This window comes from Beta vulgaris, chromosome 6 (genome assembly GCF_026745355.1).
Source record: "Beta vulgaris subsp. vulgaris cultivar EL10 chromosome 6, EL10.2, whole genome shotgun sequence".
Classification (NCBI taxonomy): Eukaryota; Viridiplantae; Streptophyta; class Magnoliopsida; order Caryophyllales; family Amaranthaceae; genus Beta; species Beta vulgaris.
The window spans coordinates 54,735,342-54,749,823 of NC_079207.1; the positions used below are offsets into that span (position 1 = coordinate 54,735,342).

The 14,482-nt window shown below is 35.4% G+C and overlaps 2 protein-coding genes, 1 long non-coding RNA gene and 1 other non-coding gene across 5 annotated transcripts; 1 reads left to right on the forward strand and 3 right to left on the reverse strand.

Moving 5' to 3' along the window:
- Positions 1 to 2,230: 2,230 nt before the first annotated feature.
- Positions 2,231 to 2,303, reverse strand: TRNAK-UUU (transfer RNA lysine (anticodon UUU)). The gene has a single exon. It is a non-coding gene; the product is annotated as a tRNA-Lys (tRNA).
- Positions 2,304 to 4,165: 1,862 nt separating this feature from the next.
- LOC104897099 (non-specific lipid transfer protein GPI-anchored 30) lies at positions 4,166 to 4,759 on the reverse strand. Its single transcript, XM_010683920.4, has 2 exons — positions 4,438 to 4,759; positions 4,166 to 4,305 (listed from the first exon to the last, which is right to left on the reverse strand). Exons 1-2 carry the CDS (start codon positions 4,757 to 4,759, stop codon positions 4,199 to 4,201), a joined length of 429 nt encoding a protein of 142 aa, XP_010682222.2. The 3' UTR covers positions 4,166 to 4,198.
- On the forward strand, positions 4,237 to 5,233 carry LOC125499110 (uncharacterized). Its single transcript, XR_007275827.1, has 2 exons — positions 4,237 to 4,355; positions 4,483 to 5,233. It is a non-coding gene; the product is annotated as an uncharacterized LOC125499110 (long non-coding RNA).
- A 771-nt stretch (positions 5,234 to 6,004) lies between these two features.
- On the reverse strand, positions 6,005 to 14,050 carry LOC104897100 (potassium transporter 4). 2 transcript variants are annotated; one of them, XM_048647623.2, is made up of 9 exons: positions 13,886 to 14,050; positions 12,387 to 12,537; positions 11,967 to 12,212; positions 11,131 to 11,181; positions 10,685 to 10,945; positions 8,961 to 9,013; positions 8,456 to 8,570; positions 8,095 to 8,349; positions 6,005 to 7,349 (listed from the first exon to the last, which is right to left on the reverse strand). In XM_048647623.2, exons 1-9 carry the CDS (start codon positions 13,928 to 13,930, stop codon positions 6,265 to 6,267), a joined length of 2,262 nt encoding a protein of 753 aa, XP_048503580.1. In that variant the 5' UTR covers positions 13,931 to 14,050; the 3' UTR covers positions 6,005 to 6,264. The 2 variants fall into 2 exon arrangements, with proteins under 2 accessions (XP_048503580.1, XP_010682224.2); XM_010683922.4 differs by having other exon boundaries at positions 12,297 to 12,537.
- Between the last annotated feature and the right edge of the window lie 432 nt (positions 14,051 to 14,482).

Genomic DNA, 14,482 nt, shown 5'->3' on the forward strand with positions numbered 1-14,482 from the left:
TTTAGGAACTCTAAGTGACTAATATTGTGCGCCTAAGTAATATGTGCCCAATATAGTTGTTAGAGTTTTTAGGGATATTTTGACTAAGATCCATAATTTTAGGAAGTTAGTTTAAGTTTGTTAGGAAAAGATTTTAAATAGATTTTCTGATTTTAAAATTAACTGATTTTCAAATCTTATCTTTTTAAAATATATATTATCTTTTACATTTTATTTAAAAGATTTAATTTTCGAAATTATATTATTTCCGGTTTTTAAATGTTTCGGATTTTTGAAATAAAAACTGTTTTCCGGTTTTTATAAAAGATTTTGAAAAAGTATTTTTCCTAAAAACTAGCTAAAGATTTTTATTTATTTATTTCCTAAATTCTAGCTTACACGCCTAAATATTACTGCTCAGTTTATGAGTTAGTGGATTTAGTGGCTAAGTTAATTATCCTCCAAGTATTTAATTAAATTAAATAAGATTAATTATTCTCCAAGTTTGCAAAACCACGTATTTGTTACTGCTTCTATGAATGAAGTAATGGATTAGTGGATATGCACATGACTTGAATAATAATTTAATTTAATTAATTAATTAGAAATCATGGAGAACATGTGATAATGGTCTAAGTTAGTGGAAATCATGTCTTGTCTTAAGTCTATAAATAGGCGCCTAATTCATTGAGAAAAATTGTGTCTGACTTAGTTAATTTGTCTTAAGTTATCTAAAGTGTCAGTGCCTTTCCTTAAGAGAATTCATACTTACATTAATCGAGTTTTATTCTCTTCCATTGTTTACAAAGTGTATTTTTGAGAAAAAGGGTTTGAGTGAACTCTTGTAAGTGTGAGAAAGCTTTGAGTGAAGCAAGAGAAAGAAAAGAGAAAGAGAAAGGAACTTCGAGTGAAGTTTGAGAGAAAACGTCAGTTGTTGGGAACTGTCGTTGGGAACTTGAGTTGAGTGACTTAAGTTGAGAATCGAGAGAAAAGTAATAGGTTGTAATCAGAGTTGTTTTGGCCTATTATAGTGGAAAGTTGTTTAAAATCCCTTGTGGTCGAGGTTGTTTCTTCCTACTAGGCCTAGGAAGTTTTTCCTCGTAAAATCTCTCGTGTTCCCATTGTTTGTTCCCAAGTTTACTTTTAATTCCGCAAAAAGTAGTGCTTATTCTCTCACTATAATTCGCCCCCCCTCTTATAGTGCTCATATTATACAACACATGTAAATTAATTAACTTAATGGTTGTGAAGTCATGTTCAATAAAAGTAGTCTGCTATGCTCTTATATTATTATTTGTCCCTGCTTAATGTTTATAAGTATCATGGTAGGTTTTTTATTTATTTACTATGTAGTACTCAGTTTTGCTGATTACATGCTTTGTGTTATGTGTTGATCATGGCTATGCCTTATTGATCATGTGATGACCCATTTGGGAGCAGTCTCTTGAGATCTAGAGCATCGTCCAGTTCAGGTTTGAAGAAGATGCATCATGGGTTCGGGAAGTCATGGAGAGCTTGTGTTGATTGTATTATTCTATAGTTGACTTTTACATTTGTGGTTGACTTTTGACTTTGTGTTGGTTTGACTTTTGGTTGACTAAGTTTTATTTTCAAAGTTATAGATTATTATTATTTCTGCTGCAAAATTCTGAATAAGCCGATACGTTATTACACGGGCGATAATACTTCGATGATTCTCTAAATTTTATATTGAAAAGGTATTTTGGAAAATAGAGAATTGTTGGGGTGTTAAAGTATTTAATTGGGTAGACCACTAATTGAGGATTGGGTTTATGATTGGTCGATCTACACAAGAAATAACCATTAAGAAATACATGAAGATTATGTGTAGAAATCAAAAATCGAGAGAAAAACCACCAACAATAGGCTATGACTTTAGTGATGTGTATAATACGCGACTTACAAGATCTCTTAATCAAAGCTAATCACCATCAAACTCAGATCATTCTTGAAGTCTTGATGACACAAAAGCCCCTTGATCCAAGCTCAAACTCGTGTATAACGCAAATGCTTATATGAGCCAACTCCAATTCCTCCCATGACACATATGTATACTAGCATTTATGCCTTTGGAGTGCCTAAAGACAAATGAACGAAGCGTCCTAAAATGTTAAGGGAGATGAGTGAACAAATTCAAGGAAGAGTTGAAACCGCTTACCCTCCCTTTATTAAACGTCATATCCAATGATAGGAATATATGCATAGAATCCAAATTTCTAATTAGATGCTTTGGGTATAGCAGGACTTGAACCTGCGACCATTAGGTTAAAAGCCCAATGCTCTACCAACTGAGCTATACACCCCAAAAAAGATTGAGTAGTAAATAAAGATTGGTTCGGAAAGAAGGTGCCCCCTAATTGGCTGCTCATCATAAAGAGTGTGGCTCTATATGAGGTTCGTATTGCAGAGCAAGCGAAGAAAACGTAAGGGCGCGGGTTAGAAAAAAGATTAGATCTTGTACTCTCCCTTTCCTTAATGCTTTCCTTTAACTAAGTGAGTAAACTGCCTTTTTGATATGAGAAATGAGAAATATGCACTCAAGCACCCAACCCATACTTTGTTCTGCTTGCCGAAGCCTTACTCAACAAGGACCTTTCTTTTTTTAGTAAAAGGTTGCTTGTTTCCACTCATTGAAGATTCTATCTACAAAAGAAGGTCAACGGAAGATACTCAAATTGCTCTCACCGACACCATCTACAAGAAGGTGAGGCAATGAGATTTTCTTTCCAGCTGCCATACGCTTTTTGCCTTAAAGCCTTTTTTCGGAGAAGGGGAAGAGCAGTTATCTATGTAATTACGATCTTTGTTTGTCATTGTTTCGGTCGAGCACTCTCCTTTCTTTGTTTGATTCCGTCTTACCAGACAAGACGAACTTCTTACCAACTCGCGAAGGGTTACTTTTTTTTTCACGGAAATTAAGGAGATTGGAAGGAGTAGTAGGATTCTCAAAAAAAATAATTAATAAAGTACTTTTGTATTGTAACTACTCCCTTTATTTTCTTTTTCCTTCAAAAAAAATCAAAAAACAATAAAGATCCCTTGAAATGGTGCAAAGTAATAAATATTAGCACACATGTTGAAAGAAAGATAGGAATACTTCGGGAAATTTGTGTAAAATTTGAGAATAATTTAGTCAAAATAAATTAATAAAAAGGAAGTAGACACAATATCTTGGGACATCCAAAATGGAATGTAAGCACTATATTATCGGATGGAGTGAGTATTTATCAGTGTTACAAAAAAATTGATTTGAACAAACGTTTGTAGTTATTTTTAAATTTTTTAATATGTTTTTTCTTAAATCAATATTTTCTTCGATTTTTTTAGTTATTTGTTCATCATTATTCAAATATAGCATTGAGAGAAGGAGATATTAAGCAAAAGAAAGTTTGTGCTCAAATAAAGTGGAAGAATTTGTGTATTAGGTTCAATCATTGAATATTAATAAAGTGGAAGAGTTTGCTTTATACAATAGAGATTAGTGAATAATAGTCAATATTTAGGTTTTAAAATACTATCGGTATAATTATAAAGATGAAATATATTCAAGTTTTTATTTTTTCTTTTGATTGTGTCAATCAAGTTATATTGTTAATTTAATTTTTTTTTATCATAATTTTTCGAACATATGTAAGAAGAGGATTAGTGCGTTGATGCTTGTAAATATTTACAAGCAATAAAGGTATTTTGGGCTAATGCTTTGATAATCTTCATTATAGTCATGGATTAGTGCCTCATTATTGCTTGTAAATATTCAATTGGATAGACCACTAATCCAAAAATCTCTTACCTATATCCATACAAACATACAATTTTTTTTTTAATCCATATGAGCCACGAAGGCAATATAAAGTATAAAGAAGGGAAGGGGGATTCGAACATGTGACCTATCATTCACAACACCTCAATCTTAACCACTATGCATACATATGTGACAACATACAGAGTTTCACACAAAATGCTAAAATTTGAAGTTTCAGAAGCACCCTAGTATATTCTGATAACTTTTAAATAAATAAAATAATAGCTTAATAGCTCATGAGGCATACATATGTAATAAGATAAATCTCTATATTACAAAGAGAACAATTTCATGAAGGAGAGCTCAATGAAGTCCCTTCTTTTTCCTGATTAGGAAAAATATATAATATCAGTGTGCCAACTTGTCACAACATATGTTAAAACAGAATAATGTGATCTAAAGTCCAACCATCATCAATAAAGCGCCAATTATCAGCATTATGAAAGATGGGGATAAAACTACTGCTGCAGAGTTCTGAACAGAGTTTCTTGAGCCTGATAAACCTATAAATACACCAAAAACAAATTCAGATACCAACCATTTGAACTCACTTGTAAGTTGTAACTATTAACAATCAAAGGTTATCTAAGACATAGAAAGTTAAAAGAACATTGTATAATAGATGGTAGAAATACCTTTGAGACAGGCTAGTGGATTAACGCGTTTCCCACATCTTTCAGGCAACAACTCAACCTGAGAAATGTTGATGCCGAGAAGCTGAGCTTGGAACGTGCCCTGGGTGCTAATCACTCTGCACAAGCATTGTGGGTCAGACTGAATAACATTCTTCAGAGGATCGCAACAAGAATCAGGTGGGTCACGAGTGCTGTTCAAGTAGTTCAGGCAAGGCGCAAGACTGTTGATACACGATGATCCATCTTGAGCTTTTGACATCTGCATATTACTAGCTAAGATTACTAGCACAAGGACACTCAAATGACTCAATTTGTGTCCCATTCTTCGCCTCTCCGATTTCTTTTGTATCTGTTACGGAGAAACTTTGTTTAATCTCAAGTGCTACTTTGCTCAGAACATGTTTCGGAATCAATGTATATATATTGGGTGTTAGTATGACAGGAAGTTGGTCATCAAACTCTGCTAGGGAAGATGACTACGTTGTATATATTTTGAGTACTCTACAGGTAAATAAGATGGTGTTGTAACAGGTAAGAGTTGACCTAAAAAAATTATGCAAAATAATTCTCCGCTCATTAGAATGGAAATTTTGGATGTAATGCAGAGACCATATATTCAAAAGGCAGATTTAGCTGCTCAACAACCTCCAGTTTTCTTAGACTTGCTTACCTCATGTGGTGCCTTGTCATGTAGGTCAGGTCTTTCACCTGTGCTTACCCCTTGCTGCAAGGAGGCTAGGCTGCGGGATATAAAGATGTTCCTTCTTTTTCCCTAATATATTTTACTCATTTTCTAGGAGAGTGAGCTAATGATGTAGACACCAGACAGCTCGTAATCACGAATCTTTACCAGACTGCTTCTATCCTCAATTTTTTTTGCAAGGGGCAAGAATCCAATCTCTATCACAGGGATGGGAGGATCTCATTATAAGCTTCCATCCTCAATTGACGATTCAAAAGCTTCTATTGAATTATAAAGAGCTGATAATTAAGGTAAAGGAGTCGAGTTTGTGTTAAGTCTAATGTCGATTTTGGGTTGTATACAAAGTATACCATGAAGTTGTAATTCGGGGACAGATTCGTATTTGATTTCTTGCTAATATAGTAGTTCAAAAAAAATATCAAAAGCTATGTAAGATGTCGTTAATTGCATATATGACAAATTGATAAAATCAACAAATTGTTTACGTGCTCGTTCGTGACGAGTTCCTTTTAATAATTTTGTGTCGTGCTGATTTCAATTGTGTTATTGCGTCATAACAGAGAATGACAACTCTAAATGTAACTTCTACATTATGCATATACTTTGTATAAAAACAGTGGTAGGCCATACGAGTTGTAGTTGAGGTATAGAAGTATATGCTTATTATGATGCTTCAAATGACTGGTAGAATTTCAGGTAGTTGTGATGTGATGTGCAAAGTTTCATACCTCCCATGAGCTCATGAAGAAGTCTGCCGTTCTCCCATAGAAAATCTAGAGGAGCACTTTGATAAACAACACAGCCAATTTGAGTAGCAGTGAGACAAAAGGAACTCCGACAAACAAGAATCGAATACACAGACAGTAAATCAAGTAGTGTATGCTTGATCATTTAAAAGCGGACCTCCATAACTTATCAAATGAACATCATAATTTATTCATCTGTACACAAGCAAAAAAGCAGAAGGGCTTTTACTTACCCCTATACTGACTTAAGGTAATCTACACTAATGAACCGTTTTTCCTTCCAGCACCCCCCACCCCCCCACCCCACCCCACCTTTCCATTTTCTAATCTGTGTTCAAGGAAAAAGGCAATACTTACAGCAAAAATTTCAACAAAAAACTAGACATAGTATATCATCCCAACTTCAATGAGGCTTATGTGAGGTATGTTCAGCGCTACTGAAGGACCTCGGCAATTCTTCCTGAGAAATGAATAGCCAATATCAATGCTGAGCTTTTTCAAGAAAGTGGAGGACCTTCTAGCCTTAACATAGGAATGACCCATAACATATGCAACCCCAACCTCCTTTGCCTCAATCAAGTCCAATAGCTCTTCTTTTACATCTTGATCCATTGCAGGACTCTGTGGCAGCTGAAATCTTACACGACGCCTCCTGATTTGCACACTCTCGTCCTCATACACAGATCTTAAACTCTGAAGTGTCAGAGACCTGCTACTTTGAGTAACTTCGTCTATATCCAAATCATCATGCTCGGAGATAATCAAGCTCGAATTAGACTGAATAGATCGAGTGCTTATCACAGCCATCCTACCATCAATGGAGGAACTATCAGAACCTGAGAACTGAGGCTCCACAGCTTCCATCTGGATAAATTCTGCAATGCTTTTGATAAGCAAGTCCTCAAACTCCCCATCATCTTTAGGAATATCTTTATATCCATACCTAACTATACAACGATACATGCGATATGGTCTTGGACAGACGCGGCCAATGAGGAAACGCTCTTCTGGAGAAACATAAGGGACTGGTACTGACTTCACACAGACAAATACCAAGACCTTATGAAAGGCAGGCAGATTAGTCACAAAGTGAGAGAAGATAGCAGGAACTCCAACTGCCAGTTCAGAGTAGATCAGACCGATGCCAGGCACACGTACTATACCAAGACTGGGACCCAGGCCAAGTATCCATTTCAGTGAAACCTTGTTGTGAAGGTCAAAGTTGTACTTCTTGCGTGTTCCATAGTGCCAAACATACATGACAAGCACGATTACAAGGGACAACATAATGGGAACCCAGCCCCCTTGAGGTACCTTGATAAATGCTGAAGACAAATACACACCCTCGATAACACCGAAGAACAGAAGAAACGGAATAGCAAGAGCACCTCTTTGCCACACAAAGGTCAGTACGAGTGCCATAAGGCAAGTTGTGATGAGCATGACCGATATGCAAGCCAACCCTGGAAACAATAACTAGGAGTTAGGATGATCCACCCAAAGTTTGGACGGTAGCTAATTATGATGCACCCAGAAACTCAGGAAGCTTATATTCAACTAATATTTATCCAGCAAGTTTTCATATTTATACCTGTAAGTTCTATTGACTATCAATCTAAGAATAATAGCAAAACTACCATATACCCAACAATACCATCACAAAGTAAGCAATATGAATTAAAAGCAGGCTTATAGACACTGTCTGGGACCTGGTTTTAAGTAAATTTATCACAACCTAACAAATGCTAGGCGAACAAAATTTGCAGAAGCATGAATTACCACCAAGAACTAAGAAAATCTAGTCACAACCTACCAACTGATCAAAGCAGAAGCACTGACTACCCAATTAAACTGCCCAGAGGAACAGCTCAACTCAGAAGTCAGAACAAAACAAACATGATGAAGCTACTAGCCTATTACCCCAAGACCTCTTATCACCTTAAATGCACTACCTACAGACCAATACAATGTTAAATGAATTTTTGATGAAATGCAACTGTACAATTTTCTCTAAGACTTTCTTGAGTTTCTACTGGGAATAGAGCAGATCCTCTGGAATTTGGAAGGAGAAAACCCCTGCCACTAGACTTCATAATTCCTGTGAACTGATTTTCAAGACATTGAGATTTGAGACTACTTAAGAGCATGCATTGCATAGACATAGACCACTGAAGACGATAAACAAAGAAAGCAAGTATTTGATCTTACCATATGCATTCCCAATCAGTGTGGTATCACGGAACCCAATAGTTACTGCAAGTGTAAGGATCATAAGGATCCAATTTATTTCTGGAATGTATATCTGACCATATATATGTTTTGACGTATGGACAACTTTCACTCTTGGGAAGCATCCTAGAGCATTGCACTGTTTGACAATGGAGAATGTTGCAGTAATGACAGCCTGACTTCCAACAATTGCAGCAAGAGTCGCAATGATGAACACAGGCCAATATACGGAATCTGTGTAGCAAAACAAGAAAGCAATAGTTTTCAAGCTGTGCCAAGAAGCAAAAAATAAATAAACCAAAAAAAAAAAAAAAATTCTTGCTGCTATAAGAGAGCTAACCAGGGATAGAGTCATAGAAACTGTGTTCAATACTGGAGATGTTCTTAGACAAAAATGCAGCCTGACCCATATACTGAACCACAAGGCAAGGATATATGACACACGCAAAAACCAGCTGCAAAACAAACCAACTGAAAGTGAACACTTGCATGTGAAGATGCAATAAGGATGTGTTACAGTGTTAGTCAGATACAGAAATTTAACATGGCTCCACCAAAACAGCTAGACATCAATAGCTCAATTCAACAAATCAGAAAAGCAAACACCATTCCCAACTTTGCTGAATACAACAGCGGAAACTAATTGCTATTGAAACACGGAGAAGAAGTTTTACACAATAAACTGAGGTCCTAATTATTCTATCTGATTATTTGCCTGTCTATCATCTGTTATTTGGCTAATAAACCTGGTATGGTAAAGGGTCTTGAAACCTAGTCTTACCAAAGAGACCTTACCATCTATAAGATACCCCAATTCAAAGAAACCCTAACCCTATATAACATACCTTTATGGAGAAGGCTGTAAAGTGACCAATATCTGCAAACATAGCTTCTGTACCTGCAAAGAATCCCCAAAACCATAGCTGTCATAAAAAATTAAAATCCCAAAAGACAAAAATGCACAAGGTATTGTTTTTTGTTCCTTTACTTTCTCCAACTTCCTCTTGTTTCAAGTGGTCATTGGGGGAAATTTACCTAAATCTTGACATGGGAAGGGAAAAAATATTTGAATCACAAAGAACTGGAACACTAAAAATATGCAAAATTTAATCCTACCCAAGAAGGGCCGGTAATTGAGAGGGCTATAAATTTATTATACCTTTTAGAAGAATAATTGTTTTACTCTCATTCTTCTTTTATTTTCTAGAGCAATGCAAGGGGTAACGAACGAGCCTAAAGGAGAGGCGTGGTCTAGTTCTTGCATGATAAGGTTGACTTGCCGAAGTCATGAAGATAATTTTGTTGGGAATTTGAAAGGAAAGAAACCAACATGTTTTGGTGGGTTAGCTTCCTCACGTGAAGCTTTCAAGTTCCATCTTTAAGTGTTTTGTATATAGCTGGACTGCTGGAGTCAAGTATTAGTAATTGAGCATCACTTGACTTTCTTTGATTTTGAAGATAAAAAGCTCCACAATAGCATGAGGGCTTGAGCTTTTTGTCATTATCCCTCCTTTTGTAATTGGACGACAACCCCACTATTGTGTCCTAACCTAATTTTATACTTCATCTGGGTCTTTTTACGTGCAATATTTCCCATTTTCGAAAGTGGCGTGTTACTTGCAATATTGACATTTTTGGTAATATGTTCTCTCTTTCTTTCTCCTAGCACATGGGATCCCTTTTTTATCTCTCTTTATCTCACCAATGTTGCAAGTAATAAAAAACAGAGGAAGTATTGCTTACCAAAAAAGAAATTTTGGTGAGTAAGATAGATAGTTATATAGTGTAGAGACAGGGAAAATAAAATCAGGTTGTAATTAAGGAGAGTTTCAATTAATTGCTTTTAAAGTTTGTGAGAGAACAAGCCTCTCAAAAGCTTGTATTTTTCCTTTAACTGCTTTAACTTTTCAGTTCATCAAAATTAATCTTCTTCTTCATTAATTAACTGCTCGGTTATGGAAGTTCATGAGAGGGATATTTTAAACAGAAAAAGCTAAGGGATCTACCAATCCAACTTCTTTCCCTTATTTCTAATGTGTATACTCTTAAATTCAAAACCCCATAAAGTTGAGGAAATCTAAGGACTTCTCTAAGACAGATCAAGTAATTATGAAATAGCTTCTTCATGCTTCTAGGAACAGATACCAGTACTTCATCACAGGTCAAAAACAAACCAACTTTTGTGCGAACCATTAGATGACACCGTATACACATTCTTACCAGTGCAAATATCAGTCATGCTTTCAGAATGATGTGTGCACATAACATCTTTACACTTAAACTAGAGAATACTGTCTATAGTCTATACTGTATCAATGTATATCAAAAAATAAATTAAAGAAATATGTCTACACAACTAAGACTTCTTTCTTCTCTATCAAATGGGACTAGTACCTCTTCTTCTTTCCTTTTTTTCTTTTTCTTTTTTTACTTGCTCATTAGTACAAGGGTACTATATATAATCTTCAAGAAAGTAAAAAGAAAAAATTAATAAAACAATCAAATGGAATGAGAAAGCTAGCAAACAAGAAAAACTGTATAAAAAACAGATACACAGCCCCCCACACACCTGTTGTGCAGAGAAGTATTCCTCCAAGAGAAATCCAGCCATCTTTTCCAGTTTCCTGGAAGTACTTGACAATATAATGTGGAGAAAATGCTCGAACTATTTTCGGGTTCCAATATATTGTGTTGTATAGACCAATTCCAAATATGGAGAACAGCCAGATAAAGACAATTGGAGCAAACAAAAATGCAACCTTGTGGGTGCCACAATGTTGCAGAGCAAACAGGCCCACCAATATGACACAGGCAATCAACATAAGTTCACCTACAATAGTACACGTTGAAAATCAGGGAGCGAGGCCAATCTCTGGAAGAAAGTAAAAATAACAATGCGTGAAGCATAACTTCAGTCGGATAATCCAATAAAAGCTGCATAACAAAGAAATGATTATGAACGAATCAAACAAGACAAGCATCCATAGGAGAAGAGAGATCCGGACATGGACTAACCCTCATGCAATTTCCTTTCAGCAACTTGAAGCCCTGAAACTGATGATAAAACTGCAACACAGAAGGAGGCCCTTTCTTAGTAGAAGTCAACATAATAGTCGCTTGAGAAACATTTCACCCTTCATATAGCTCAAGATCCAGGACCGAGTTAAATAGTTAAAAAGCCTACATACGAAACTAACAAGTCCACTACATATATTAAGGTAGAAACAACATTCCATAATTCCATGATAATTGGTCTTAGGATGATTGAAGTAAATCAACCTTATAGTAAAACTTGTTCTCAAGACTCCATGACCTCCAGATCACAATCGGGGAGCCAACCATATTGTTATGCCAACAACCTAAGATTATTGTAAAAGCTTCTTGCTCAAATGTTAAAATCAGCTTATTTGTCACAATCTACTACAAAGAATGAATACATAAAATGAACAAGCTAGAAGTATAAAGGGGAAACCACATGGCTGTATTGCAAAACATTGACTATGTAAAGTGGACAAATTATATATCTAACAAAAATATATATAAGTAATAGTCTAATATCCCAACTAGAAATATGACTATATGAGTATTATTTAGAGTCATGACTCATGAGGTCACAACTATACATGGTGGTCCAGATGTCATCTATATATGTGGCAACGTGCAACTATGAAAAGCATTTTGTATGTAACTTAAAAGCACACGGAAACTCAGGAGCTATTGAGTATTGACCAGTCCTCAGATATGAACTATAGTTTTTTTTTTATCCCAGATAGAAAAATGAAGTATACAAGTTATATAAAGCTTGTAAGAAAGTAGAAATCTAAAAGCAGGAAACAGAACTCCTTAAGCACCTGAAATAGCAGGTGTCAACACACCATCACCAATGACCATGCCCGCACCAATCAACACAAAAACTAATAAGCCTGTGCGCAGCTTCTTGTGTTTATCAAGGAATCTCTTTAGTGGAGAGCTGCCAGTAAGTGGTGACCGGTGGCCATACTTATAGGTAGTCAGCTCCTCATCTGCAGCTTGTTGATTTGGAAGTAAGCTGAATTTTGCATGTCTGCAAAGCAGGGAGTAAAGAGCGAATGTTCCACCTATAAAAACAATATTAAGTAAACTCTTAAAAGATAAATCGATAAAAATAGATCCAATATAAGACATGCTCAAAAGCAGCTAACCTTCCCCATTATCATCTGCGCTCAATACAAAGAAGACATACTTGAGCAATGGAATTAGTGTTAGAGTCCAAAAAATTAAGGAAAATGCACCAAATATTGTTTCCTCATTGAGATGCATTTCCCGCTTTCCCTTGAACGTGCTTGTATAAACATAAAGTGGTGATGTACTCAAATCCCCATAAACGATACCGACACTTTGGTATGCTAATAGCAGGGTCCTGGACAGATTTACCCAAGCAAACTGCAAGGCCATGTATCAATAAGATTAGACTTATATCAATAAAAAAAAATTCCACACAATACCTTGCACATCATTATGATTTCCGGATGCTTGAAGAGTCACTTTCTGCCTTTTCTGAGTACAAGGGTACGGGTATGGCAAAAAAATTCCTAAGAAAAAATTTATCTTACTGTTTTCTTAAAAAATAATAAATAGGGAAATTAATCTATTTTGGTATTTCCACAAATAATCTTTTCATAAAGATTCTTCCATGACTCACATAATCTATTTTGGAATTTCCAGAAAAAAGTTGTCACACCCCACCCCCACCCCCGGGGGGGGGGGGGGGGGGGGGGGGGAAAGAAAGATATTACTTATGTTTCCTGACATACCCCAATTAGACTAAGCGATAGGAGGAAGATGAATAAGATAGCGTTGGTGGATCCTTGAATTTGGGGGTATGAACGATTGAACAACTACATTTGGATGGTGAAATTAACTTTTCAGAAGCATTACCAGTAAGAAAACCATTCTAACTCAAGGTTGTTCCAAAGAAAATATGTTTTGCACTCAATTGTAGAAACATACAAGGTTCATCAAACGCTGGAAAAGGGTACTATCCAGCTGAGATCTAAGTCTCATCGACATAAAAGATTCATCAATAAAGCATGAGACCACAGAAGACCCTCTGTCAGACTGTCACCATGTAAGCCAACTTAATAACTCCACAAAACCAAAAAAAGTCCTCAGCTTAAGTTACTTAGCATAATCTAAAGTAAATTACGATGGCGAGATAAAACAGCATGTTACTCATCATAGCCCAAATTTCTTTCCAGAAACCAAAATTTCTACAAGAAAGTGCTACATCACTAAACTGCTAATAATTACTGGTGATGAAATCAGTTCAAAAAATTCATCAATTCAGTAGTTCAGAAATTCCCCCCCCCCCCCCCTTGATAATTCATTGATATTTAAGGATCATGATAAATTGCTCAGTCACTAAACTTACTGATAAATTGAAATAAATTCAGAAAATTCATCAATTCAGTAATTCAATATCCCCAAATAATCAATTATTGTTAAGAACAATCATAAAAAATTGATCAATTCATATCATATCTGATCAAAAAAAGCTCTATCATAAAGTCAATCCAGCTTAAAACCACAAAAATGAAGAAAAAAATTCAATCTCTCCATTTCACTCTAATTAGTAGTAGACTACTTCAGCGATTCATAACCTAGCAAATTATACTTCCAGAAAACCTTATCCACTAAAATCCAACCCCAAGAAAATCGAAAAACGATCCAGATTCATTTGAATATAAAAACTATATTATAAATAAAGTAAATCAAAGTTAAGAAGAACAACCTTTGAAGAACTTCGAGAAGATGAAATCCCAGGTTCCGACTCCATTGTCGCCCAATCTGGAACTTTTTTTCTCTCTCTCTTCTTCAACCTAGAATTTAATTACAGCTAGTATACATAGCAGAAGATAATAATGATAATGAATGAAAGAAAGAACTACTAGTATTTTGTACTGAACTATTTATTTATTTATTTATTTATTTATTTATTTGAGATTAATTAATTTACAATATTTGAGGGTTGTGAGATAATATAATTATCGTACGGATTATTTTGAGAAAATATAAATTTTGTGAGATCTTTTAGCCTATTGGGTGAAATTGGAAGAGTAATTTGGCTGGAAGTTAGGTGACGTCAGCAAAATGTTGCCATCAAATGCGCGTAAAACGCGTGGTGGCGTCTGACGGACAATGACGTTCTGTTTGTTTTATTATTGTGGGTCCTACTTAAACTTTCTTTTTAATTTGTCTGGTGGGGGAAATCAGAAATGGGTAGCGAGTTACTACTGGCGACTAAGAAGGAAGTAAATTTAATATTGTATTCTACATATACCAATAATTTTAAAAGGGAGATGAGAATAAAAGAGAAGCATAAGAGATA

Coding starts and splice junctions, on each gene's coding strand:
- LOC104897099 (XM_010683920.4), bottom strand. CDS start 4,759: ATGGGACACAAATTGAGTCATTTGAGTGTCCTTGTGCTAGTAATCTTA. Junction 4,306..4,437: donor TCCACTAGCCTGTCTCAAAG/GTATTTCTACCA, acceptor GTGTATTTATAG/GTTTATCAGGCTCAAGAAAC.
- LOC104897100 (XM_010683922.4), bottom strand. CDS start 13,930: ATGGAGTCGGAACCTGGGATTTCATCTTCTCGAAGTTCTTCAAAG. Junction 11,182..11,966: donor GTTGACACCTGCTATTTCAG/GTGCTTAAGGAG, acceptor TCTGTGTTGCAG/TTTTATCATCAGTTTCAGGG. Junction 8,350..8,455: donor TTTCTATGACTCTATCCCTG/GTTAGCTCTCTT, acceptor TTTGCTACACAG/ATTCCGTATATTGGCCTGTG.